This window comes from Barbus barbus (assembly GCF_936440315.1).
Source record: "Barbus barbus genome assembly, chromosome: 33".
Taxonomy (NCBI): Eukaryota; Metazoa; Chordata; class Actinopteri; order Cypriniformes; family Cyprinidae; genus Barbus; species Barbus barbus.
In genome coordinates this window covers 18,559,301-18,585,201 of record NC_136761.1, presented here as the reverse complement: position 1 = coordinate 18,585,201, position 25,901 = coordinate 18,559,301, and the positions used below count along the sequence as shown (strand labels likewise).

General features: G+C 35.7%; 2 protein-coding genes across 3 annotated transcripts; both read right to left on the bottom strand.

Annotated features, from left to right (window-relative positions):
• Positions 1–240: 240 nt before the first annotated feature.
• LOC306853177 (tyrosine-protein kinase BTK-like) lies at positions 241–12,870 on the bottom strand. 2 transcript variants are annotated; one of them, XM_079390385.1, is made up of 18 exons: positions 12,737–12,870; positions 9,206–9,368; positions 8,379–8,483; positions 7,457–7,538; positions 7,148–7,276; positions 4,965–5,029; positions 4,683–4,873; positions 4,366–4,428; positions 4,197–4,251; positions 3,900–3,982; positions 3,528–3,655; positions 3,362–3,436; positions 2,945–3,116; positions 1,621–1,837; positions 1,484–1,548; positions 1,282–1,400; positions 1,042–1,199; positions 241–939 (listed from the first exon to the last, which is right to left on the bottom strand). In XM_079390385.1, the coding sequence occupies exons 2-18, from the start codon at positions 9,344–9,346 to the stop codon at positions 871–873; spliced, it is 1,917 nt and encodes a 638-aa protein (XP_079246511.1). In that variant the 5' UTR covers positions 9,347–9,368; positions 12,737–12,870; the 3' UTR covers positions 241–870. The 2 variants fall into 2 exon arrangements, with proteins under 2 accessions (XP_079246511.1, XP_079246512.1); XM_079390386.1 differs by lacking the exon at positions 12,737–12,870 and adding an exon at positions 10,263–10,388.
• A 502-nt stretch (positions 12,871–13,372) lies between these two features.
• On the bottom strand, positions 13,373–17,242 carry LOC306853248 (alpha-galactosidase A-like). The gene is made up of 7 exons (XM_079390511.1): positions 17,004–17,242; positions 16,233–16,407; positions 15,909–16,086; positions 15,730–15,821; positions 14,941–15,102; positions 14,632–14,829; positions 13,373–14,526 (listed from the first exon to the last, which is right to left on the bottom strand). The coding sequence occupies exons 1-7, from the start codon at positions 17,162–17,164 to the stop codon at positions 14,239–14,241; spliced, it is 1,254 nt and encodes a 417-aa protein (XP_079246637.1). The 5' UTR covers positions 17,165–17,242; the 3' UTR covers positions 13,373–14,238.
• Positions 17,243–25,901: the final 8,659 nt, after the last annotated feature.

The window sequence follows — 25,901 nt, the reverse complement described above, 5'->3', positions numbered from 1 at the left end:
TAACATGGAAATATGTGTCAAGGTTCATTTGGACCAGGCCAGGAGACTATTTTAGACTTAAAATAGATTTTAAAAATAGAATAAAATCTTTTAAAATAGATAACTTTTAATCCAAATTACGCTTGTTCATAAAAGAACCGGCACTGTTCAACAAGTGTTTATTGACATTAATGGTGACAAATGCATGTCATTTCAAATAGCATTAAAAGAGTGTGACAAGAATCAGTGGCGCCAGAGGAATAATGGAAACTGCTCTCATTTTATTCTATACACAGCCAGATGAAAAAGACAGTGTAGTCTTTAATTAAATAGCCATAAGATTTCAACCACAGAAGAAAAAAACATATTTACACACCAAGACTGGAAGATTTCTTCTAAATCGTAGTTTGTTTTACTAAAGTTTACTTATTTATATATTTGTTTGTATATAAATACACAGCCAAATCAATAAAAATCAATACACAGTCATTATTTATAAGTACATGTACATTACAGTCATGAGTTTTTATTTGTATTGTTGTTGCTGCTGGTAATTATTAATAATTTTAATAATATTAAAGAGTAGCCTTTAATTTAGATATGAAACTTTCATAAGGAATTTCATAATATGCCAAAGCTTTGAGGAAAATGTAAGGAAAGACTGCAACGTTACATGAGAAGTCACATTCTAATCTTTATTTTCTTTTTGTAATATTTTGAACTCATACTAATTTATCCAAAAAGTGTGTAACTCTGAATTCACATTATTGGGTTCCTTAGATTAAAGAAATTAAGGAGGTTATTCAAGACTGATAAAAATAATGATTGTTGCTATTTCATACACAGACTGTATTCTTCCTTGTGTCCAAGGGTGCTCAGTAGTTGTGTGCATCACATATTGAAAAGCAAATCCTTAATGGTCATGACGAGATCGTTGAATGTGGGCCGTTCATCTGCTCTCTACAAAAACAAAAAGAGATTTTTAATTACTTTAATTACTTGACTTTTGTCATGTTTATATTTGCATGATCAGATAACTGTTTTGATTCACAAAATGTGTACCTCATGCCAACAGCTGTTCATTATAGAATAAACTTTGTCATTGGCCAACTGTGGGCGATAAAGCCGGTGACCTGCAGTAATTTTCTCTACTATCTCTGTGTTGTTCCAACGATCGTATGGCATTCTGCCCAAAGTGTACACCTCCCACATTAAAACACCTGTTAGACAAAAAAATAATAATAATTAAACCATGATTTTGACAGAAGGTACAGTTCTGCTGGAAATGTAGAGGTGACGCACCAAATGCCCAGATATCCGACTTGCTGCTGAATTTGCAGTAATTGAGGACTTCAGGAGGCGACCAGCGCACTGGAAACTTTGAACCTACGGAGCTGGTGTATTCATCATCCAGAACATACCTGTAAGAAAAGCAGTCATTTTTATGTAGAAAATCAGTATGGAGAATTTCCTTCATATAGTGTCCTAGCATGCATAAAATTACCTGGACAGTCCAAAATCAGTCACTTTAATGGTCCCATTTGAGTCTACTAAACAGTTCCTGGCAGCCTATGAGAAACAAAAAACATTTTAGACATTTAAATGGTGTCAGGTGGCAAGGAACATTTTTGTCACACAAACCAGGTCTCTGTGGATATACTGATTGGCCTCTAAGTAGGACATGCCCTCGCTGACATCTTTACACATCTCAAGGAGCAAAATACTCGAGGGGTGCTGCAGAACATCCCGTAAGTAATTCAGCAGACATCCATTGGCGAGATATTCTGTGACTATGTAGATGGGTCGCTGTTTTGTGGAGACGCCATAGAGCTGAACCAGGTTTTCGTGACACAGTTTCCTAGTGTTATACAGCAGAAAATGAGAGATTATAGACATAAACATGGTTGAGAAACAGATAAAAAATGCAGTAAAACAGATTAATATTGTGAAATATTACTACAATTTAATGTAACTGTTTATTATATTTTAAAATGGAATTTATTCCTGTGGTGTCAAGCCATTACTAAAATCTTTAGTGTTACATGATCCTTCAGAATTCATTCTAATAATTTCGTGCCCACACTGTAAAAAATAAGTGTAATTTTAACTGTAAAATTTTGTAAAAATAAAATTGTTTATAGGTTAACAGTAAGTTCCCATTCTATATACAAGGAAAAACTGTAAACACATTTAATGTAATTTTACAGTAAAATGCTGTTAATTGAACAGTTTTAGAAGTAAATAGAACAAATCAATGTATAATTTACGGTCAAAAACTGTAAACTGATATTCCCAGAATTCCCTGCGTGACACTCCACATTTGAAAGTATTTTGCTTAAATGATCATGTTTTTTAATAGTTTTTGTTATCAGCTATGTACATTTGGGCTTTATGTTGCATCTTCTGTTGTTTAATGAATGTTTATTGCTTTATTTAAGTGTCATGTTTGTTACCATGATAGTGTTTTGTGTTTGCGCGAATGACTCTGTGCACCTTCTGTATATTAGTATATACTTCTGCTTGTGGTTTTCTCTTTTACCACCTGCATTATTATGCTGGTTGTCAGTATGTTAAAGGTACAAAACAGATTTTAATAGAATTGTGCGTTGTTGAATTTACTGGTTTACATTCAGATTTTCTAGTTTGTAAATTACAGTTTCATACCATAAAATGTACAGTTTTTGGCCGTAAGTGTGTTTACAGTTTTCTGTATTTTTTTTTCTAAATTATTCTGGCAACCACAGCTGCCAAAATGTTTTTGTAAAAACTACAGAATTTTTTTTAACAGTGCAAGATTATCGGTGTTGACAACAGTTGTGCTACTCAATTTTGCGGAAACCATAGCACTTTTTTCAGGATTATTTGATGAATAGAAAGTTGAAAAGGTCAGCATTTGTGTGAAATCTTTGATGAAAATAAAATCTTACTGACACCATACTTTCGTTTAACAACAGCGTAAACTTACATCATGACCTTGGCTTCCTCAATGAAGTCATCCTCCGACATTGAGCCCTCTTTGACCATTTTGATGGCCACGTCATGACGGCCTTGCCATTTCCCATACTTTACCACTCCAAACTGACCATTGCCAAGTTCTCTGATAAATGTAAGCTGACGGGGATCAATCTCCCAACTTCCTGGAATGAAAAGTAGGAGAGGAGGGCAATTTTAGCACATAGTTTTAATCAAACCCATTTAGTGAGAACTGTCAGAAACATACAGCCAAGTATTTACATTTATGCATTTGGCAGATGTGTTTATCACAAAATGACTTACATTGCAATCAAGCTATGCATTTTATCAATTCATGCATTCCCTGGGAATCAAACCCATGACCTTGGGGGTTTTAGTGCCATGGTCTATCTAACAAATATAAACTCACCGTAACCCAGACCAGCAGTGCAGGGAGCACTCTGAGCTCGATTTGACACTATGTATTTTAGTCTGCTCACCAGACCTGAAACAGATGTGTTTGCTTTGATTAAATACTTTTACACTGATCATTTGTCATTGTGTATGTGCATGCAAGTAGTTAAAATTAGATTTACCTGCTGCATTATGCTGATGGTAATTAATAAGTTCTGGGATAGTGCTGAAGTTGTGCTTCTCCGCTAAATAGAACTGGCCTTCTGCAGTGACGCATATGTTGTAGTGTCTGCAGCTGCCAGCAGTCTCCCTGGAGAGAGACAAGAAATGAATTTCTCACAGTTGCTTAGGAATCAAGTCAAATCCTTAATTTGTCTGACAAAAAACTTGAGAGATGAACAACACAATCCCGTGACAATTTACACAGTGGGAAAACTGACCTATGATAGGAGTTTTGCATAGAGAGATTTACATCTCTCTTCCGTAGGGTCAGTTTTCCACTTTCATTTTGATAAGTTAACTGTGAAACAAATGTGTAGCTTGATCGAACTCACCCACCAGCCTTGGTGAACACAGAGACCGTGTATTTTCCAGTGAATTTGCCAGAGTCTCTCACCAAAAAACCACCATCTTTATTCTATTTTTTAAAGACAACATTTCAGAATATAAATTAAACAAATATATAGAGTGAATGCAGCTCAGCAGTGCCAACTTTAATATATATATTGTATATATACACATATATATATATAGAAAAATAGATGTATTTTTAATAATCATAGAGTTTATATACAGAGTTTTTGAGGATAAATCAACCACATTTTTGATTGCCACCACAGCTCTATACTTACTTCTGTTTTCAGCAAATTCTCAGCCTGGCTGCGGTTGATGTTCTTGCAGTACCAACTAGGAGACAGAAAATCTGTTAAAACGGGGTTGGACTGTGTTTATAAGGTTAAAAGTGTTTTCAAACTAGCATAGATGGACTGAAGTTGTCTATGTTTTTGAATGTATACATACTCATATTTCTCCAATCCATTTAAGGCCTGTGCGATGTAATTACTTGGGATGTATCCTTCATTTCTGTAAACAGTGTAGGAGATCAGTAATGCTTTTCATATCTGAAAGAAACACAACCCTGATTGCACAGCTAGTTCCACCTGACTACCTTTTGCCCACAGCCTGTAAAAGTTTCCCCAGATATGCAAATAATTTGACAGGTGTCTATGTGTTTCTCAAATACATTCTCCACTAGCACATTCAGACTATATATCTGTGGTATACAAAAGATAGATCAATGATTACTAATCATACTTAATCATTTTGCAGTCCCTTACCCGTATTTATCTCTAGCTTTAAACCAGTTGGGATCATTGATTTCTAAGAGTGTGTACTCCTCATCCTTTCTCAGTGCCAAATCATGGGGAGTCATTTGTACATATTCATATTCAGCTACAACAGTCATGCCCACACTGAAGCCTGGGGTGAGCATGGGTGGCTGGGGGGGCAGAGGCCTGGGCGGCTTTTCCTAAGGAAGTAAAAATAGATCAGTTCTCAAGAGTAAATCTGATGGTATGTGATGCATACATTGTCAGTGATTGGATAGATTGGTAACAGACCTCCTCTGGTGTTGGTGGGAGAGGCTTCCTTGAATCACGATTCTTCGAACCTCTTTTGAAAAACCCTTTGAAGAAGGTTAAAAGATATTGACATGTACTGAAGAACTACAAAGAGTTTAAGTGCCATTAGCTATTAAATATTGCACCATATTTAGGTGTTGAAATTATGAAGCAATGGTCCCTTGTTGAATAGGGATGGAAATCGTAAATAATCATTAATGTTGTCCCATTAATGATTCTTTTAGCCCATTTAGAGAATAAATATTTGAAAGAAAGACAACTCCATTGCAAATTTATGATAACAATACACTTCAGACAATTCAAATGGTGTATTTACACAGACTTTTTAAAGGGGTGATGAACTGACTTTGCTTTTTTGTTTTTTATACTGTTCTCTCTGAGGTCCACTTGTAATGTTATGAAGATTTTTGCATAAAAAACATCTTAATTTAGAAGTAATAGGCTATTTTCTGTCCGGTTTTTAACCCCCCTCATCAAAAACCCTATGTTTGAATTGTGGCGGATTGTAGACTCGTAAGTAAACACCCACTGCTATGATTGGCTAATAGTTGTGCAACGTTTGTCAGCCTATGTCATTTACAGAAGGAAGCTTCAGTGATTTAGGTTTAAAACGCATAAATACTCATATTAAACAATCTACTTAACAGACAAAGCAATAGTGACCTTTTAATAAAAACAGTTACTCACTTATTTGTGTGTTGCGACATTAATTTATATGTGAAATTATCCAATATAGTCAGCACAGCATCCTCTTTTATTTTCAATCTTTCTGAAAATTCTGTGTCCAATTGTGCCTTGTTTGTAAATGAATCCACAGTAAAATGAAGTGAACAAAGGACCAACTGAGGTGTTCTTACTGCCATGGTCTGGAACTTCATTAAAAATAAAGTTCATCCACTCTTTCCTAATGTTGGGATCAGAAGGAAGGCAATGCAAAGACCAGCATCTTTATCATTGCGTTTTTATTATTTACGTGCGTTATTATTGCGTTTGCTTCAGTGATGTAGAAGCAGGCATTGATCTTCTTTTGCGGAGGCGGTGTTGAGCCACACTATTCTGTCATAGAGTAAAACATTCCACAAGCTGTTGTTTTTGTAGACTGGCTTCAATATAAGCCGTTTTTAGACTAACAAGAAAGTTTTGAGTTCTGAAACGTACAGGATGTTTTTATTGCACAATTACCTTTTAAAATGTTTCTCAGTTCATGACCTCTTTAAAAGGCATAAATGCAACCCAATTACTGGTCTTAAAAGGATATTTCACCCAAAAATAAAAAATCTGTCATACCCTTATGTCATTCTAAACCTGTAAGACCTTATATATTCAGAAGAACACACACACACACACACACACACACAAACACATGTTGGTTTACAGACTATTTTAACCAAACAATATTTTCTATCCCCTAAACCTAGCCCTTACAGAAAATCTGTTTGCATTGTTACATTGTAAACATCATTTACTATTTTGTTTTGTTCCCCACAATGTAGCATGGACAGGTACACACACACACTCATACAAGAAAGAAAGAAAAACAAACACAACACAGAACACAAGACATTACTCACTTCACAAGTCATACAGGTTTGTAACGACATGAGGGTTTTGTGAAAATATCCCTTTATCTACATATTAAACAATAACAGGCCTAAACAAAAATGTGGTCACATACTTTTACATAATACTAGGCTTACTTACATGAAGTGCATCTTTAGCTGCATTTTGTCATACCTTAATGACAAAGGTATGTTAAGTCTTACAGATAGTTAGCACCGCTATGTTTTGATCCACTAAAAAAGAACCGATTCATCAAAGTAATTGGTTCAGGAATCGGACTAGGCTACTTAGATTATTTTCTGTAATTTCTTGGAGTTGCTAAAAAAAAAGAGGCATTTCGACTCACTGGATTCATGCGTTTGGAAATTAGACCAGATTCGTTATATGTTTTGGATTCACTAAGAATAACCAACTTGTAAGAGCCATTCATTTTGAGAGGGACTACACTGGTCACGCTGAGAATTTTTGCATTGTATATTCAGCATCGTCAAACAAGTATTGCAGGAACCGATATGAGAGTACGACATTACAGAAAAAAAATCATCCTGTGAGAAGGGAAACGAACAGAACCTAATTTATTTTCAAACTTCAGTATAACAGACCTCCATTTTTGGTCTCCAGCACCTTGCAGCCCATTGCCTGCTTCATCTCCTGCTGGCAACACTTCCATATGCCATCCTCCCAGAAGCATGGGTGATATTTCTGCATAAGGTCCTTGTTGAATCGCACCACTTAAAGACAGGTACATTGGAAGTCATTTACATTGAATAAACATAGGGTTTTGCATAGGACTTGTATGCTGAGTTATGGGAAGCATACTTTTCTTATTATCTTTACTGTAATGTAGCCCACATAAAGGTGGCTTGCTAATTTGAATGGAGTTTGTGATAATGACTTAAACACATACTGACCATTTTTTAACTCATTTATCCAATGATTTCGAATGTGATCTGACTTAGCAAATACATAAAGAGGACCTTCGTCATAGATTATCTGTGAGGGAGAAGAAAAAAGCAGCACAATGCAAAGTTATAAGTTGGGCTATATATTAATCAACTGTTGCATTTCAAAGTAATCTACAATTGTCAAATGTTTCCTCTTTCTTTTGAAGCTTCATTTATTGGACAGTTTATTGCACTCAGTTTACATTTTTGAAGGTTTCAAAGAATTTGTACATATTTACATCACAAGTTATGTTTTATAAAGAGATATAAATACTTATAGCTCATGAGTTCAAGAGTTAATCTTTTGAGAAACTGAAAACCACAAGATTTTGCTGTTTGACACATTCATTTCCTGGCGCCCTTTCTTTCTGTCAGTGGTCTGAGGATGGAAAACTCACTTTTTTGTGCTTAAGGTGCTAAAGCTATGTGCAGTGCTTTTATATGCTTGTTTTACAATGTCAGCACCTGTTGAGTTTTGTTGTTCCTCTGATTTTAGACTTTGAAGAGGAAAGGTTTCACTTCTGCTCCATTACTCTCAGCCAGATATCATGGTTGAAGGCCTGAGCAGTGTTTTTGCATTCTTGCACTTTGTCAGCCCAACATTTCTACTAGCCTGAGTGATCATGTTAGCCTATACTTCCTAGTCAGCTAATTCTGGAACATTAAGTTTAGATACAGGGACACAGACTTCATGTAAACATCACTTCAGCTCAACTTGAAAACTAAGACATGATGATGCACAATATATTAATGAGAGAAGTGAAAATAACATCATTACTGTAAATACTGTACACCACAAATGCATTATAAATTGTTCAGTGTTGTGTACCCAATGAAGCTGGTGGACAAGTATGATTTTAATGTCTTATTCTTTGACATTCAGACCCACCTGAAATGGATAGAGTCGGTCAGGAGGTGCGCTGTCTTCTGGTAAAACAATCTCCACACATTTGATCTTTTCAGTATCCACATAACCTTTCAGGCTTTTCCTCTTCTAAACAGTCAGTAGGAGGATTATGTTATTAAAAAGATCAAAATCACAAAATATTGGAACTTGTAACACAGTGGTTTAAAAATATTAAAGTAACAATGTAACAGAACTAGCAACATAACTTTTCTTCATATTGTGATGAACATCTGAATGAGGTGGATTTTCAGAAAAAAAAGAAAATAGGACGTGGACTTTGCTCTATCTATCAGGTTTTGTTCGGACAGAAGCAGATCTGAATGTGAACTTGCGGTCGATTGTAAGAACGTAAGGACAGGGTTTATGTAGATGAAATGATAACAGAAGAAAAGTCTGTCGTTTCACCAGAAGACTGAATTCTGACATTTTGATTAAAAATTAAATGCTACAAAAAAAGAAACACATGACGGACGAATTGTTTACAATAAGATTCATTTAGAAAACAGATTGAATTTCCAATTCATGTTGACTTTAATGATTGCCTACGCTTTAAAATAAAAGGTGGACAAACTTAAGTTTAAGGCAACCAGCTTCAGCAGATTTTTGAGTTTTCTCAACTTCTTGTTTTAAGTTTATACAACAAAAAGTCAACTTTTTGTTGAATAAACTTAAAACAACAAGTTGAGAAAACTAAAAAATCTGCTTAAGCTGGTTGCCTTAAATTTTTTATTTTTTTTTACAGTGTACATCAAAATGAACTCAGAATTATTTTCCAAACATGCAGAAAATGATGTCAAATTCATACATACCCCTTTTTCGGCATCGTAGTCATAGTAGGATATCTTATCCTGAGTGAGTACAAACAGCCTTTCTTTGAAGTTTAAAGGTGAGGTCTTCTTTTTCTGCTGGGACCGTTTTATAAAAACCTCCTCCAGAATGCTGTCTGGCATGTTCTTTAATATCTGATGTGAACTTGGGGAAAAAAGACAAACTGTTATGTTGAACATGAAACATGTTAATTTTGTTAGTTAAATTTGAGCGATGGTTATATTGGTTTGTTAAATATGGGTTTCCTTTTCATGTTTATAAAGAATGCTGAAGGGAAATGTTTTTATGTCCCCTGCAGTCAAACCTCTTTATATCCAAATGTTAAAATCTAATTGTAGCATGTATGCTGCATTCTAGTTTTCCAACAGGACTGTTCTAGTCTAGCGCTGAAGATGGATCCTGGCGGCTGTGTCTGATGATTAGGAATGGTTTGCATGGGCCCTCCTGTCAGTGTCAATGACATCCTTTGTTGCCAATATTTCCTCCTGTAGATCATCTGTTTCCTTTGAACACTTCTTCCTGCTCTGGTTTAAACTGTGAACCAACAACCTCACTCATCCTTTCACTGCATATCAGCATCTCACTGTGTATCTTCACTATCTACAAACCAAAAATGAACGTTCACATCGTTCTCCCCTAAAGGCCTGCGTCTTAGTTCAATGCAACAGCAAGAGGTCCGAGGTTAAAAAAATATGTAGTCAATACAAAACAAAAACCTTACACTACTTTTGGACAAACATCTCAACATTAAACAACATCATAATGCCCCTACTGAATCCAGTAAACGGATGAGAAAGAATGTGTTGAGGAAAAAAGCATTTGTTAATCATTTAATGACCTCGTTCATGAACACTGTAACTAAATACAGCTTTTAGTTTTGCTCTACAATCAATGAAATGTAACTTCACACATTTACATGAAGCAGTAAAGATTAACCTACTAGGTTGCCTGGTTTTTGCTTAATATCTTCGTACTAAACAAATACGTTTCTTGTATTGAAATGAAAATTTACTCAAGAGAAGCATTTGCTAAATTTACCTGTATCTCAGTGTCCTTTAAAACATCATCTCAGTTAGTTCTGTTCCTCATTGCTTTCAATGCCTCTGCACAAGCTTCTCTCACATAGATGTTAAACGCTGAGTCGTCTGTGTTCTGTGGTAGAGAAACTGAACTGCCTATTTTAAACACCATGTGAGCATTTCCTGATTTCTTCTTCTGCCACCAACACCGCCTTTTAACACCTTCAAAAGCTTGTCACAAAAAACTTTGAAGTGAAAACAGTGACAAATATGAACATTATTGCTACTTTAAATTTGAGTTGACACTCTATATTCTTTATAGTTCACTATTAAAAGACCACAAGCATCCAGTGCTGTATTAAATGCACCCTGGATGATAGTGGTGTTGGTTTGATATTTCAGGACTGCAGCACATATGTACTAGTTATAGCACCCTTGTTTATCATGAAAGCTTGACAGCTTTTTGAAAGGACAATGACTTAGAAGACTTGACACAGGGAAGTTGCATCAATGTTGCTCTGTGATACAGAGGAAGGGGAAACACAGTTCGTATCGGCATCAGTAAGCATTGAAAGTCAGATAATTACGGTTAACCTTGTCTCTGTTTCACATCAGGGTTTTTTTTCAGGCAGATGTTGCACAAATGTAACCAATAACAACTTGTTGATTTACCAAATACGCCTTAATGAAGACCATAACTTCCTATGTTACTTAGTGGCAGGGCAGGTAGGCCTCTACTTTATGCCCAATAGTCAAATGTTATAGAAAAATACAAGTTTATGACACATAATATGAGTAATGGGTGTGCATGAAATAACTCATGCACACCCATTAATAAACTGTCTTTGGTTAATAATTTAAATAGTTGCTTATTTGACACTTTGTGTTCATTGAAAGTAATGTTGAGCAACAGGAACTTTCTAGTGTGTCCTGTGTTTGTAAGGTTCCTGAATGATAAGTATGTGAGTATCACTCATGTTCGGAGAGAGGGAACTGGGCAAAAGATAGTCTGCTACATTAGACCACAATTTATCTACACCTCTGGTTCTATACCAGTGCTACATATTTTGCTTATTCGCTTGGCTAATTTAAACTCAAATGCAACAATGCAAATAGTATATATATTGCAGTATTTCAAGCAATATTATGCTTGATTTCAATAGTACCCTACCGAATAGGTTTAACAAAGGAAAATCTATAATAATAATTTAAACTTAATCAAAAACAAACAGGACATAGCCTACTAAATGTCACAGATGATGATCACAGTAAATGTTATTCAATGGAATTCCAATTTGCATTACATCACTGATATCCACAAAAATGGACCCTTTTCATTGTGTGATGTAGAAATGCAAAGCACTTTTTTCTGATTGTATCTTGTGATGCATTTAGCCTTACAAACATGATGTCCACAAAGGTGTTTAGGAGTATGGACATTTGTTTAAATGTTTATACATGATGCTAAAAGAGAAATATAAACATCATAAACATTGAAGAGGACAATTCCCTAAAATTATTAGAATATTTATCAATAAATATGAGTTTTTAATGTCAGATTCCTATTTTCTTCTATGTCAGGCTACTTTGCTAAAACACTGGAACATTCTGGTTGAAAGAATGCAGCATGTCTCTAAAATGAAAACAGCCTCACTTATTTTTTTCACAGACACTTTGGATGAAAGAATCTGCTGCATGAAGAACTATAAGTGCACTCTATATATGCAAATGACCCTCATTAATAAAACTGTCAACCCTGCAATGCTGTCTTAAAACCACTGTGGTATAGTCTGCGGATCTGTTTTTACAAAATGCATTGATATTATTGAGTAAGACAGTAAAAGGAATGTGTGAAGTAGACTAACCAGTGGAGTGAACTTTTTTTCAAATAGATTCACTGTATGTTCATTTCATATAATCTTCTAAATTGCTTCTCAAAACAAGTCACTAATTTCTCCCTTCTGTAAGCTAGATATGTTTGCAGGAGCCATCTAATTCAGTGTAGGAATGTTGAGTTGATCCTCCTGTATACAATGTAGAATGTCACTGTAGTGAGAACTGTGACATTTTCTTGTAATAATTCTTATTTTGCTTAAGTATTTTTATTTTTGTACATATATATTTGTTATTATTAATATATTTTTGTGTATTTTAATAAAATAATACAATTAAATATTTTTTTTAGGCATATTGATTTACTTGTATGACCATAAAAAAGCATGGCAAAACAGCAAAAGGTGCAAAACCGCATTTGTACAGGCGAGAAACAGGAGCTTCAATGGATTAGTTAAGAGTGTTTCTCTCTTTTACATTGTTAAAATCTCTATATAGCATGTTCCTATCTGTTAATTAACTGACATTGTTTGCTTTGGTTAGTCACTTTATATCTGTCCAGTAACAGCATTATTCTCACACGTCACACCTAATGGCAAATTACACAATCTTAGTCCTTGACAGAGGAACTCCAGTCTCACGTTATTAAAGAAATCTTACCTGAGCTCTGTTTTTTCCACTGTGATCTGGCACCAGGATGAAACCAGTCAGACTGTGTGCAGGCTATTAAACTGGACTGTGAATGTGATCAACAGTGGACACAACTCCACCCAGCCACAGGACTCTAATGACTCAGTTCCTCTTTTGCTTCCTGCTCATTTTCATACTGTCGCTCATGCAGGGCTTCTGCTAACAGTTTCTCACAATCTGTTAATACTCACATACACTGCATGCACCTTTGATATACTGTTTGAGAAGGCTAATTGTGGTTAATTCTAATTTATTCCAAAGCCTGCTCGGCTTGATTGTTATAGCACCATTTAAACCTACAAAATTATTTGGGAAGTTTGGATGTGATCTGTGTTGTTACCAATACAATCAGTTAATTTAGTCAAAGGGTTGATTTTACTGAACACAATATTCATGCTCTCACAATAACTCACAAAATATGTAAAATGATGCAAAATTCATAATCGTAAAAACTACCAGATATATTTTGGTCATATGCTGCAATTCATGTATGTGTGGATGACAAGAATGAACCCACTGACCCACTAAGAAATCATGTGCCTCCAAAACACATGGTGGCGCTTATTACAATGTCCTCATGAACTATAACAAAGACTTTTTTTTTTTGTATATTATGTCATGGGGAATTCATATATTATGTTTACGACTTTGTTGAAGCAAACTAATTTTTTGGGAAAGTCATTGGGCTATTTATAAATTTGGTGTTATTTTTAGAAATGTCATGATTACATGTTTTAACACGATTTTGTATCAAGATTAACATGCCATTTCCAACACAATACATATTTTATAATAATTTGACATTTATTGGTACAGAAAATCTTGGTCAAATTGTGGTTTATGCCAACCTGACCAGTGTTTGTGAGAACAGGAGAAAGAGACTAAAGAGATATATGCAATAAAGCTTCACCAGCATATTGATTAATATAGTGCCCATCACTTAATAGTAATGCAAAAAGTAGCATTGAAACTTACATAAACGCTTTAATTGATTTCAGATCAATTATATCCATTACAGAACAAGACATGAGCTGCCAAATGATCTGTAAAATCCCTGAGGGTCTTTATTTCTGTTAAAATAAGAAGTTATTTGGCACTGAAACCTTTAAACACATTGTAAGTCTTCACTGTGAAGTGGAACAGATTATGGATGAATGTGATCGGGTTTTGTAGTACAGTACATCTTTAGAGAACTGAAAACATAGGTAATACAGGTGTGTAAAGTATAAACTCAACATTTCTTAGAGTTAAAGTGCTTTGTGAATGATTTATGTACAGTAAAATGATACATTAGTACAGCTGAATTTTGATTCCTTACTGTGCATTTTTTTAAATTAAAAAATGGATTCTACAGCAGTATTCAAAAGGGAAAAAAAAGTCTTCATAAAAAAATATCAGGAAGTTTAACTCGATCACATTAGTGCAATAATAAATTTCCCATTTCTTTGGAAAGTTTTGCTTTCCAAGTCATGTCACAGGGTGTCATGAGGATTGCTTTTGATAGGGCTGACAGTGAGAAGTGTTGTGCCTGTAGGATTGACTTGGACCGTCACTTTAGAAAAGAGATTCTGGACACCCATTTCCTGGTACACAGGCAGGATCTGCGTTACATTGCACTTCGGGTCACAGAGCTGCCAACTAGGCAGCATCGCCACAGAAATGATAAATCTGCGTGGACCACCAATCTCCTGTCTATTCATCACTGCCACAGCCAGCCTGTTGTCTGACAAGGGCCGTTCCCACACCTCAAAACTGTCACCCTGTGAACAAGATAAATGTATTCCAGCTCACTGACAGACACCGTAATGAAACAAAGGATAGGTTAAGACTGTCATTTAGCACTAAGGTGGGCTAAGATACTTTACCTTTAATGTACGATGGCCCTGCATGCCCAGAGGGTCCTGGTTGATGGCAATGATCTGTTTGTTCTGCAGCAGTTCTTTGGCTTTGGGACAAATGTTTCGCAGGTCGTTGGACATCAGAAGTGGGGCAGCCATGATAGCCCACAAGGCCATCTGAGTCTGCTGCTGATCGTGGCTCAGGCCGAAGTTCCCTATGATCAGCTTGAGGTGTCATAACCAGAAATATAAAAAAAATCACATTAAGCTTATTTGAAATTACCCAGAGTGTACTTGTGATTTGAGAGTAAAATAATCAGATGAGATGCTTCATACCATGTCAGGGTCATTCCATCCACCTGGTCCTGCCACGGGGACCAGGATCTTCTGATGATCAGCTGTCCAGTCCAGGATGCTCTTCACACTGATCCACTGGTCATAAACATCTCCATAGTTACGCCAGTGGTTACAGGTCTTGCGAATTGCCTCATAGTCAGGCTGAAATATAAGAGACAACATTTTTTTTAACTAAGCAATATTTAAGAAGCCAATTTTACTTTATAAAGAATTCGATTTGGAAATATAGTACACCCAAAAATGAACATTCTGTCATTATTTACTCACCCTCATGTCGTTCCAAACCTGAATGACTTACTTTCTTCCGCTGAACACAAAAGAAGACGTTTTGAAGAATGTTGGTAACTAAATAATTACAGTTCCCAATGATTTCTGTTGTATTAACAAAAATGCAATGCAGGTCAATGGGAACTTGTATTTGTCATCTTTAAGACTCAATGTTTCGATACTGAATATTATTAACAAAACGGAAATGAAAAGAAAGGAGAAGAAAAAGAAATACTTGTCTTTATAAAATAAATGTTTATTGTATAATTAGACATGAAATTAATTAAATGAAAATACAAAATAAATGACAAATAACTAAATATCTTCTTTTGTGTTCAGCAGAAGAAAGAAAGTCACAATATAAGGCTGAGTAAACAATGATAAAACTTTCATTTTTAGATTTAGAACTTTTCCTTTTAAGAAGATGAAAAAAAGATGATGAAAAAAGATGAAAAATGTCATTGCTGCACCTTTAATTAAAAAAATCTCCATGTGTCTCACCTGTTGGTATTTCCACTCATATAATGGCCATTCACAGGAGTAAACAATACTTCTGCCTGTCTGGTTTAGAGCTCTCGACATGTTCATATAACCTGAAAAACAACAAGATAGTGTAAAGCATTTCTTAGCAAAACTCTGAAATTCATCAGCATACTGCTCAGACTTACATATCGACCTACCTTCTCCCAGCTGACGCCAGTCAGGCATGAAGCATCCGTCAAATTTTAACAGATCCACACCCCAGTCTGCAAAGGTTTTAGCATCAATGTCATAGTAGCCCAAAGTCCCAGGGTAGCCTGCACATGTCCTTGTGCCAACATCTGCATATATTCCTAGCTTCAGACCTTTTGCATGGACCTTAAAACACAATAAAGCTATAATGTTCATTACAAGTTATATAACATTAGGTCAGAATGTCACTTTATTGTGATATCAGTAAGACAACAGTAGGGGGCGATATATAACTGACAAAAAGTTTTGGAGCAGCCAAGCTAGATACTCACATAATCTGCCAGTTTTTTGATTCCACTGGGAAACCTCTTGGGGTCGGCCTGCAGACGCCCCTGGGCGTCCCTCTCATGCGAGGGCCAGCAATCATCAATGCACACAAACTCATATCCAGCATCCTTCCATCCTTCTTTCACCATCACATCTGCCATCTCCATGAACAGCTCCTCTCTGCCAGAACACACAAGGACATGAGGAACAGGGCATCATGGTCGAACATCTGCCCACTATAGAGGCAGATTCTCTGAGTTTGCAAGTGTGAAAACAGCATCTGTTCTAAACAGTACTATATGAGACCTATAAACGCCCTTTGAACACAGGATGAGAAGATTTGTATGATGAGATCTTACATCACATGCTTTAACAGTCACTCATGTGACATAAGTATTCAGGTAGTTTTCTTCCTTATTCTGTTTGTCACCATGTAATTTTATAATTGTATCATTTTATGCATGAACATATCAGTTTTTGTAACTATAAATTTATTTATTTTTTGATAAATTTGACTCTACTTTGGAGTTTGGAGTGACCTGTCACATGATCCATTCATTATTATTATTATTATTATTATTATTTAATCAATCTATATACCTGTTAACTCTTTTTTAGTTTTTCCATACCGTATTAGTCTGACATGAATGATACTGAATGATTACCATATAGATCACAAATTAGAAAAAAAACATTGTCAAAAATATGGTGTTACTATGACATTTTTCAACTAATATCGCACATGTTCATTCTGATTAGTTTACTAAAACTCTCACCTGATGCAGTTCTGAGGATCCGCATCACAGTCGGTGTTGCACATGAATCTCTCCCAGTGCAACCAGCCCATGGTGGGAGTTAAAGCCAGCCCATTATCCAGCGCCGAAGCTGGGACTAATAAAGACAAAATCCCGATCAAGACTATATTTGAGACACTCATGTTTGTGTAGACGAATGACTGAATCTAGTGCAACAAGTTGTTTCACTTCCGTGTTCATAGCGTATCAGTCACATGCATGCACGCTCCTTGTTAACGACGTCACACGCACGCTCCAGTCAAAACAAATCATAAGCGTGTATTGGCTTTATTTGTTGGCGCTTTTTTGGATGTTTAATAGTGTTTTGTCTAGTACATACGAGGAGAAACATAACATATGCGCGATTATTTGACTCGAGCAAGGAGTGTAAAGCATAGGCTATTGATCAGTGTTGGGAAGGTTACTTTGGAAGTTACTCTATTTAAAATGTAATAAGTAGTGTAACTTTTCAGTTACTTGATTAAAGTAATGTAACTTATTACATTTGATTATTTTTTAATCAAATTTCTAATATTTTCAACTGTTAATCATTTTGAAACATTTAAACCAGGTAGTGTTAACCTTACAGTAGAACTCAAAACTGATTACTGTCACTTATTAAGATTATAATAAGTAAGGGATAATGTACATCTTTATTCTGCGATAAGAACTGGCTGAATGTGCATTATTACACGGCTGCTTGCCACAAAAGTAAACAATTAGACATGAAACACTGATCATGAAGAAAGCAGTTGCTAGTAAGTGGCAAGTTAAAACTAGACAGACAATTAAGGGATATGGTGCAGTCATACCAATTTTAGTACACAACATTTCACAACATAAATAATTAAGGACTAGTTCTTACAATACTAGTTTGTTAGTTATTTAATAATCCATTACTGTGTACAAATCAAAATGGCAGCAGCTGCGTTTGTATGAAATGAGAGTGAGTCCTATAGCAGGTTGACAGAATTAAAAAATTGTATACACAGTATTGAGTTGAGCTTTAATATTTAATTAGCTAACCAAATGCAAAGCTTCCACCAAGAAAAACAGTTTATAGCAAGCGTATAGCACCGACTTAAGTTACCCCGATGAGCCTGCGTTATAGCTTTTACCAGTTGTTATCGGGGAATAACAGACCTTGGGATGCCATGACTGACCAATCAGAATCAAGCATTCCACAGAGCCATTTAATAATTTAATTTAAAGCACAGCCACCACAAAATCAGACAACACTCTTATTTACTTTGAGATCATTCTGAGGTTAAATACAGATTTAAAATCAGAATAAGAAATGGTTTACTAGCTATGATACTAGTTTTGAAATCAAATGTTTGCATAGCTATGATAGGAAATACTGGCATCTAACAATGACTTGGAAAAAAACAATCTTAAAAAATTAAGAATATGCATAAACCCAAATAAGAAATTAAAAAGTATAATTGAATAAGCATGTGTCCTATTCTGTGTCCTAAACTCCTGAAACACTGGTGTCTCATTTTAGAGCAGTCAATGCAATTTATGAAAGAAGTCAATTAAATCATTATGTGGGTGTTGTGTTTGTGTGTGTGTGTGTGTGTGTGTGTGTGTATGTATGTGTGTGTGTGTGTGTGTGAAAAAATTCAGATGTAACCCCCTTTGTAATCATTAACATTTTCAAAAGTAACTGTAATTTAATTACACATTTTTTCTCAGTAACTGTAACTAATTACAATTACATTTATTTTGTAATTAAATGACGTAATTCTGTTACATGTAACTAGTTACTCCCCAACACTGCTATTGATTGCATTTCTTTTCAAACATGAGTGTTAGGTAGAAATATAGACTGGAATGCTATTCACTCTCAGATTCATTCAGTCTTGCCATCGTTTTTAGGCTGTACACTTCCTGGTATGTTTTTGTTGAGTGCATTGAAAAGACAGAACTGACTGTTTGCTGAAAGAGTGTTTGCTGAACACTCTTCATCTTTCCTAGTTAATTTTCCAACTTGAATTGATTCACTGTAATGAGATCTACTTTTTCCATAGGTGTAGGAAAATAAAAATCTCTTGCAAAATGCACTTGGCAGAGCATCTATGCTCAATGTATCACACACTCTGTAATCTGGCATTACTTTAATGTCATTCTGCATTTCCTTGCTGTCCATGGCTAAAAATTGACTGTTTTGGGAAAATAAAGTCTGACCTTTTTTTCCCCAAGAGTTTGTGTAACAGTAATATCAACTAAATGTTGTACCAAGGAGGGCAGGCATGTAAAAACAATTTATCACTCACAGTAGTTTCTATCAAAGCCAAAGAAATGGTGCAAAGGCCTCCAAATGTCAGAGTTCAATTTTTCTTGGGCGTCCTGATGGATGGACCAGTCAGTGGGTCTGGTAACAAAACTGGTTTCAGTAGTGTGGCAGCATCCGGGTTTACAGCAGAGATAGATTATTCACTTTTTTATGTTTGTTTCATTGCATGGAAGGAAGAGCCTATCTCTTCCTCAGCTGTGTTTTCAGAGGATGGATTGTAGAGGTCCACAGCATACTTATTTCTTCCTGGGGCACAAATGCCTATCCATCACTTTCCATTTTGCCACTGTGCCATTTAATCGAACAGGTTGTCACCTCTGGCTTATATATAGACATGTTACGAAATACGGGTAAAAATGGAAAGGAGTCAGGGAGGCCAGGAGGGATTGGCAGGAGGCTCCCCTGTGTGGTTTTATTGTAGTTTGTAAGATCCAACTTATCGGGATCTTTTTATAAAACAGCCTGCCTTAGCTTAAGTGGATGAAATTGATTTGATTTATTTTATTTAAGGGTTGAAAGCACTGGAAATTCAATTCTAATTACCTTTTCAGAGGCCTTTCCTGTTCTTTGTGAATGTGAAATATTTCATTGCCTGCCAAGCCATTAGTCTGGATGGAGCTGGTTGTACCAAACTAAAATTGGAAGGGGGTTGCAACACCACCCCCTCCCAATGCTCCTCTGTCAAATGTGCAATTTGAGAAATTATGGTCTTAATTATAATCTTAGTGTTGGGTTGCTTTGAAAATGGTTTCCAATAATGGTTTGTTTTTTATTACTCTCCAACATTATTAACAATGATCTCATAGCAACTCCTTCACTGAGGAGTTACAAGGCTGAGGTGAGATAGCCTTAGTATATTTTGAGAAAATCAATTTTAATATTGTGATCAATACATGATCCTGCTTGGAGTCCTCCAAAGCACTGTGGAGTGAGCAGAAATGACCTTCTTGAACGCCATGATTACTGTACTATAATAGTGTGGCCTTTTACAATCTACTTTTTGTAAAGACTGAATGATCTTTTACTCTTGTAGTAATTAGATAGAACTGCTTATTACTGCGGTGTTGTCGGTAAATAGGACACGGTGACATCGATGACCTGCAAGAGTGGTGGTGGTGTAATCCTAAAAGAAATTTAGGAATCTACCTCCCTTTTCACTTCTCTTGGCAATCTCTTGCCCACTTTCTTGTTACTGGGTCAAAAAAGTGGATTTTTTTTTCAAAATATCTTGTTTTAGGTTTGAAACAATATGAAGGGGAATAAATGGTGACAGAATTTTTATTTTTGGGTAAACTAATTAAATAATGTTTAATTACGAATAGTATTGTTTATCTTTCTTTTTTAAATGAGGCTTTTTCTATGTTTATGAAATGATGGGTATATTTTAGCATCGTTTATGATACACTTCTTGAAAACTGAAATTAGATAAGATAGTCTATACTAAATTGCTACTAAATAATCCTTCAGTTTATTGATTTCTTAGACAATAGCCAATGCAAATTGTTTGAGAAAGTTTGAATTCCTCTCGGCCCTGTCATATAAAGATTGACATGGCACAGTTGACTCGTTGGATCAAATTGCCTAATCCAGGCTTCAGCATTTTGGTGGTTTTTTCCAGTGCACTCCATTGCAGATTGTCCATTACACTGACTAAATAAAGCCAACACAATCCATTTCCTTTTTGTTATACATGAGTAGCACACCTAGCAGCATGGGATCCACTTGCTGTGGGCTAAAGTGGATCAAAATTAATTTGCGTCCTTTTTGAACAAATCAATTTAGGGCATGTGCATGAAATGGCTCCTGCAGGACTTTAACAAAATTATTTTAAGTGCAAATTCATAAAACCTATAAGGCACTGCCTCTGAATGACTCTGGGACCAACTTCTAATTATTGTTTTATAGAAACCATGATAGTCGTATGCTCTGTAGGTTTGGCAGAGAACCGTAATGTGACCCCAAAGTGCTGACTGTGTGGGACCACCAAATTCTTGTTTTATGTCACTTCCGCCAATAATTATGAGCAGCAATATTGTGCAGAGTTGTCAGGGGAATTGCCTACTTCTGGAAGCGAATGTCAACACAACTTTCAGCTTAAGAGATTCGCCTTATTATGTGTTATGCCTCATACAATTTTCCTCACCTCAGCCGTTTACTGTCAAGAGGCAGGAAACCATCTAATTGAGTTTCGCCCACAATTATGGGATTTGTTCTGGGTTGTTGTTGACCAAAACCTAGCTACACTCTAGCAAAGTGGAAATTTAATACTGAGAATGCTTGACAGATAACGGCCATATTGTGTATTTATTTATTTACATTACAGAGCTGTGTCTGGAAAGACACATGTGAGCTCTTCCAGCATTTTTTAAAAAACTTTTACGCAAAGCGGTTTAAATGAAACAGAGAGTTGAATGCTTGTTTGGACAGGCCACGGTTCTGTGGGTGGCGAGCAGTAAATAATTATAGGAACGCCTTCATCTCGATCCTTCCCTCTGGATACGGCACGTTGCTGGCCCCTGGACTGAAACGCCATCCTCCATGGGTGATGAGGCAAGCCTGAGCTGCTCTACCACAGTTGTAATAAAGAGAGATGATTTTTATGATGGAGGCCCCAGCAGAGACAAATGTTGTTGATAGTGATAATGACGGCACTGGGAGTTGAGGGTGGAGGTGGAGAAATGGTGCGTGAGCTCAATTCATTCGAGCCCCAGATACATCTTTTTCCTCTCCTCCTTTCTGTTCCTTTCCCCTCTCTGCACCACATTCCCACTTTCATCTATTTGCCTCCCTTTGGGTTTGGTAACACCCTCCCCCACCCCCCTGCCACTCCCATAGACTTATTACTTCCCTGTACTTGGTAGGCAATGGTTACCGTGGCAACAAGGGCTGTTCCATACCACTTGTTTCCCCCTATTAGACTATCAAAATTTTTTGTTAAATAAAGTGACAAATGCAAATGTTGGTACGCTGATTGTATGGATCCTCAAAGCTGACTCTAGTTTATGGAATACAGACATATGTACCATATCGTCTTCCTGCTTAGTACTAATCGTTATGTTTCGGTAATTTATGAGATGCAGCTACATTATTAATTTGTATTTATTTATTTATTTATTTATTTTTTAATTATGAAAAGTTTAACAAATACTAGGGAAGTGCAGTAATTGGCCTTGTACTATATCAGTTATTGTTTCAGTACAATTTTATGTGTATCAGTCAACATTGAATTTTGAATTTTAAATGCACATTTCTCCTTTTTTTTTACATTTAGATTACCTTTGACATCATCTTAACTAAAGTTTATCTTTAAAAACATTAATAATTTATAACCTTAACAGGAATTTATATTTAACCCTGTTAAACATAATTTTTAGCAAAGCTGAAAGAAATGAACATGCATTTGTCATACACATTATAATCTTTTAATGCCTAAATTCACTTGTAGCATGTTAACAGAATTGATTGTAGTTTTTAATGTTTTGTTTTTTATTTAGACAATATATTATTGAATTATAATATGAAAATAGCTATTTTATTGCATCAGGGACCGGCAGAATATTAACAGCAGTGCATGCGTAATAAATCCATATTTTCAAAACGCTGCAGAAATGTTGTTATAGTTCCCCTTATTTTTGGACCCTGATCACGCCCACCCATGTAAATTTGAATATTTTTCCAGTGCTCTTTTATTAAAGTTATTTCATAGAATCGTCCAGTGAGAATATGTTTTCTATTCACATTCAGGTATAAATAATATATAATACGTATTTACATGAACTGTTTGGCAGTTGTGGTAAATTACCCCTTACTACATAGATTTGCACAGCATCTCAGTAAGAAGGTAGACAAATAATATTCCACAATCACTGTAATGCGGCCTGGTGTTTTCATTATGTGTCTGAGATGCCTTATTAAATGGATAAAGTACATTATTTTAAAACCTATAGAAAGCTTTCTATAAATGTTTCAGTCTGGTCTTGTTTTGTTTTTATTATAAAAATGATATATTGACAATTGGAGGCTACTCAAGACATTTTATGTGGCTTCTAGAACATTTTTAAGCATCATATTTCGACGTTATCTACCTGCAAACAAAATGCAATGTTGTGAAATGTAGTAAAAACATTTTATGATTGCTGGGCACTTCCAGTCACAATAGGATTCTGAAATGTATTTCTGTTGAGGTGATAAAAACAGTATATCACAAACCGTGGTTTAAATCTCTGAACTGTCTCTGTTGTTGGTTTCTGCTTATTACCTAGAGCTTGTGTATTGATTATGTGCTGAAAAGCAAGGAAAGTGTTCTGTAAGATTCCCTCAACGATCTGAGTAAACAGTGTAGTGTCTGTCTGTTACTGAAGCAAAGACCAAGTAACAAACAAGCCTAACCTTAAGAAACATCACAAATGGTCATTAATATGCTGCAGGTGACATTCGGAGAAATCCAATGTGATATTTAGCAGAAGGACTTACCCCGTTTTAATTGCTATGGAGAAAGTGACCTTTTTATTTATCACTAGCCTGTTCTCTGTGGAGCAGTGCAGAGGTTATTCCTCCTACAGACGTGTCTCTTCATTTTTAGCTTTCTAGTAGACAGTGAAGATAAATTCACTCTTTGAACATGCAACATTACTTCAGACCCTGCAACAGATGTGATATGAATATGATGTGACCCTGTAGGACTTTTGGTTTTCTTATAGAGAACTCACAATCATAATAAAAATAATAATAATAAAGGTTTCAACAGGAAAACATTTACAGATTTTTTTTTATCTCAAGTTTCATATATCCATCTTTTCCTCTTTCTCATTTTCCTTCACTATGTCGAAAAATCAGTGTGTCCTTTCTAATATTCAAATAACTGTTTTAATATTCAACTTTTTTCAACTGATTTGATCCTGTTCTTGCAATGAAAATGGCCTGAGATGCTGACAAGTCATAAAACAACAAAATAAATAAATAAATAAATCATATACTTTAACACAACACCACAAACTATGCAGCTACAAGGTCAATCTGTGACATTCAGATCCTCCATTGGTCAAAATTATTTTTGCTCTACAAATTTGGAGAGACAGCTTTGATCCATAGCATGTGCGTACATTCATATGCATGAGAATGAAAGTGAATAGTGTAGTGTGAATGGCTGATAGATATCAGCTTTTCACCACAACTTTTCTGCTCATCTGTTGCCTTTTGGTTTAAACTATGTGTGTGTGTGTGTGTGTGTACATACATACATAAGAGTGTTTTAAACCTTTAGTACATAGATCTAAGAAAATGTTAGTCCTTTAAGGTATAAAGTGAGATTTGCAGTATGCCTGCGAGTGCCAGTTGTCATGGTGACAGACAGCTAGTGATGCCTGTGTGTGTGTGCTACAGGTAGGTCCTGGCTTCACTTTGCTAATGGTAAAAACTGTAAAGCTGTTGCACTTTAACCTGACCGCCTGTGAATCAGGAACACCCACCTCCCTCTCTCCACAGAAAGTCATTATTTCTCATCTCATACTGCTGACCTGCGGCACTGATTCAGTGTCAACATGGTGAAGGAATAGCTCACAGGTTGTCTTTTTCCAGCTGTCTCCAAGGTATTAACGTGTGTGGGATGTCTAACGGGTGGGGAGAAAGAGCAAGGAAAATAAATCCTCTGTTTACCCTGAATGCCTATAGGTTTTCTAAGGAGGAGTGGAGGAAAATGCAGAATTAAAGGAAATTTTCACCTCAAAATTAAACAAACACAAATATCACAGATGGGTTTTTTTTTCTTTTTCCATAAAACAGCAGCTCATTTAGTGACTAAAATCTGTAAATATCCTAAAAAGGACAAATACAAAAGCACTATACAAGTAGTCCATCTGGTACCTTTTCTGAAGCTTTGTGATAATGTGTGGTTTAAGTGATTATTCACTGATGATATTCAACTTTCAGATCAAATATGACAGTATGGCGTTAATAACTTGTTGGACGTAAATAACTTCATATGTCATTGGTCACATACCAAATGTTGCTGTTGTTGTTTTTTTTGGAGCTTGACAGCCTTTGGTAACATTGAATTGTTGTTTCGCTTTTTCTAAAAATCTATGTGAAGATTCTTTAAAAACTTTTTTTGTTTGTGTTCTGTGGAAATGACATAACAGTGAGTAAATAATAACAGATTTTTCATGTTTGGCTGAAGATTTTGCCTCTCCTCTCTTCTCTACTTTTTTTAAGAAAAGCTTTGTCTTTTTGCCTGTTCCTCCAGCTGAACGAACCAAACAGATAAAGAGGTTTGCAAAAGGTTCAATGGTTAGAGACAGTACTGCAAATGTTGTCAGCTAACGCAAACCTGAAGAGGAGTAAAACACCTGACTGGCAGAAGATGCATGCTTTCTTACTGGATATAGAAAGGAGTCAATGCACAAGGCAAAGCAATTAAAGAAATTGCCAGAGCCGCTTACTGCACTAACCGGTATATGATTTCCTATCATTTTGTGAGTTAACTCACCTCAGGCAGCCCCGCTTGAAACCATTAACACAGGCAGAGAGAAAAGTTAGAATGAAGTTAAAGAGAAAAGCAGGAATGGCATTAAGAAAAGGAAATG

Excerpts from the sequence above, each read along its gene's own strand:
- LOC306853177 (XM_079390385.1), bottom strand. The coding sequence starts at position 9,346 with ATGCCAGACAGCATTCTGGAGGAGGTTTTTATAAAACGGTCCCAGCAG. Across the intron at positions 5,030-7,147 it reads GCTGGAGACCAAAAATGGAG|GGTTTTTCAAAAGAGGTTCG; the intron begins GTCTGTTATACT and ends CCTTCTTCAAAG. Across the intron at positions 4,874-4,964 it reads TCCCACCAACACCAGAGGAG|GAAAAGCCGCCCAGGCCTCT; the intron begins GTCTGTTACCAA and ends TTACTTCCTTAG.
- LOC306853248 (XM_079390511.1), bottom strand. The coding sequence starts at position 17,164 with ATGAGTGTCTCAAATATAGTCTTGATCGGGATTTTGTCTTTATTAGTC. Across the intron at positions 16,408-17,003 it reads GATCCTCAGAACTGCATCAG|AGAGGAGCTGTTCATGGAGA; the intron begins GTGAGAGTTTTA and ends GTGTTCTGGCAG. Across the intron at positions 16,087-16,232 it reads TCAAAAAACTGGCAGATTAT|GTCCATGCAAAAGGTCTGAA; the intron begins GTGAGTATCTAG and ends TTGTGTTTTAAG.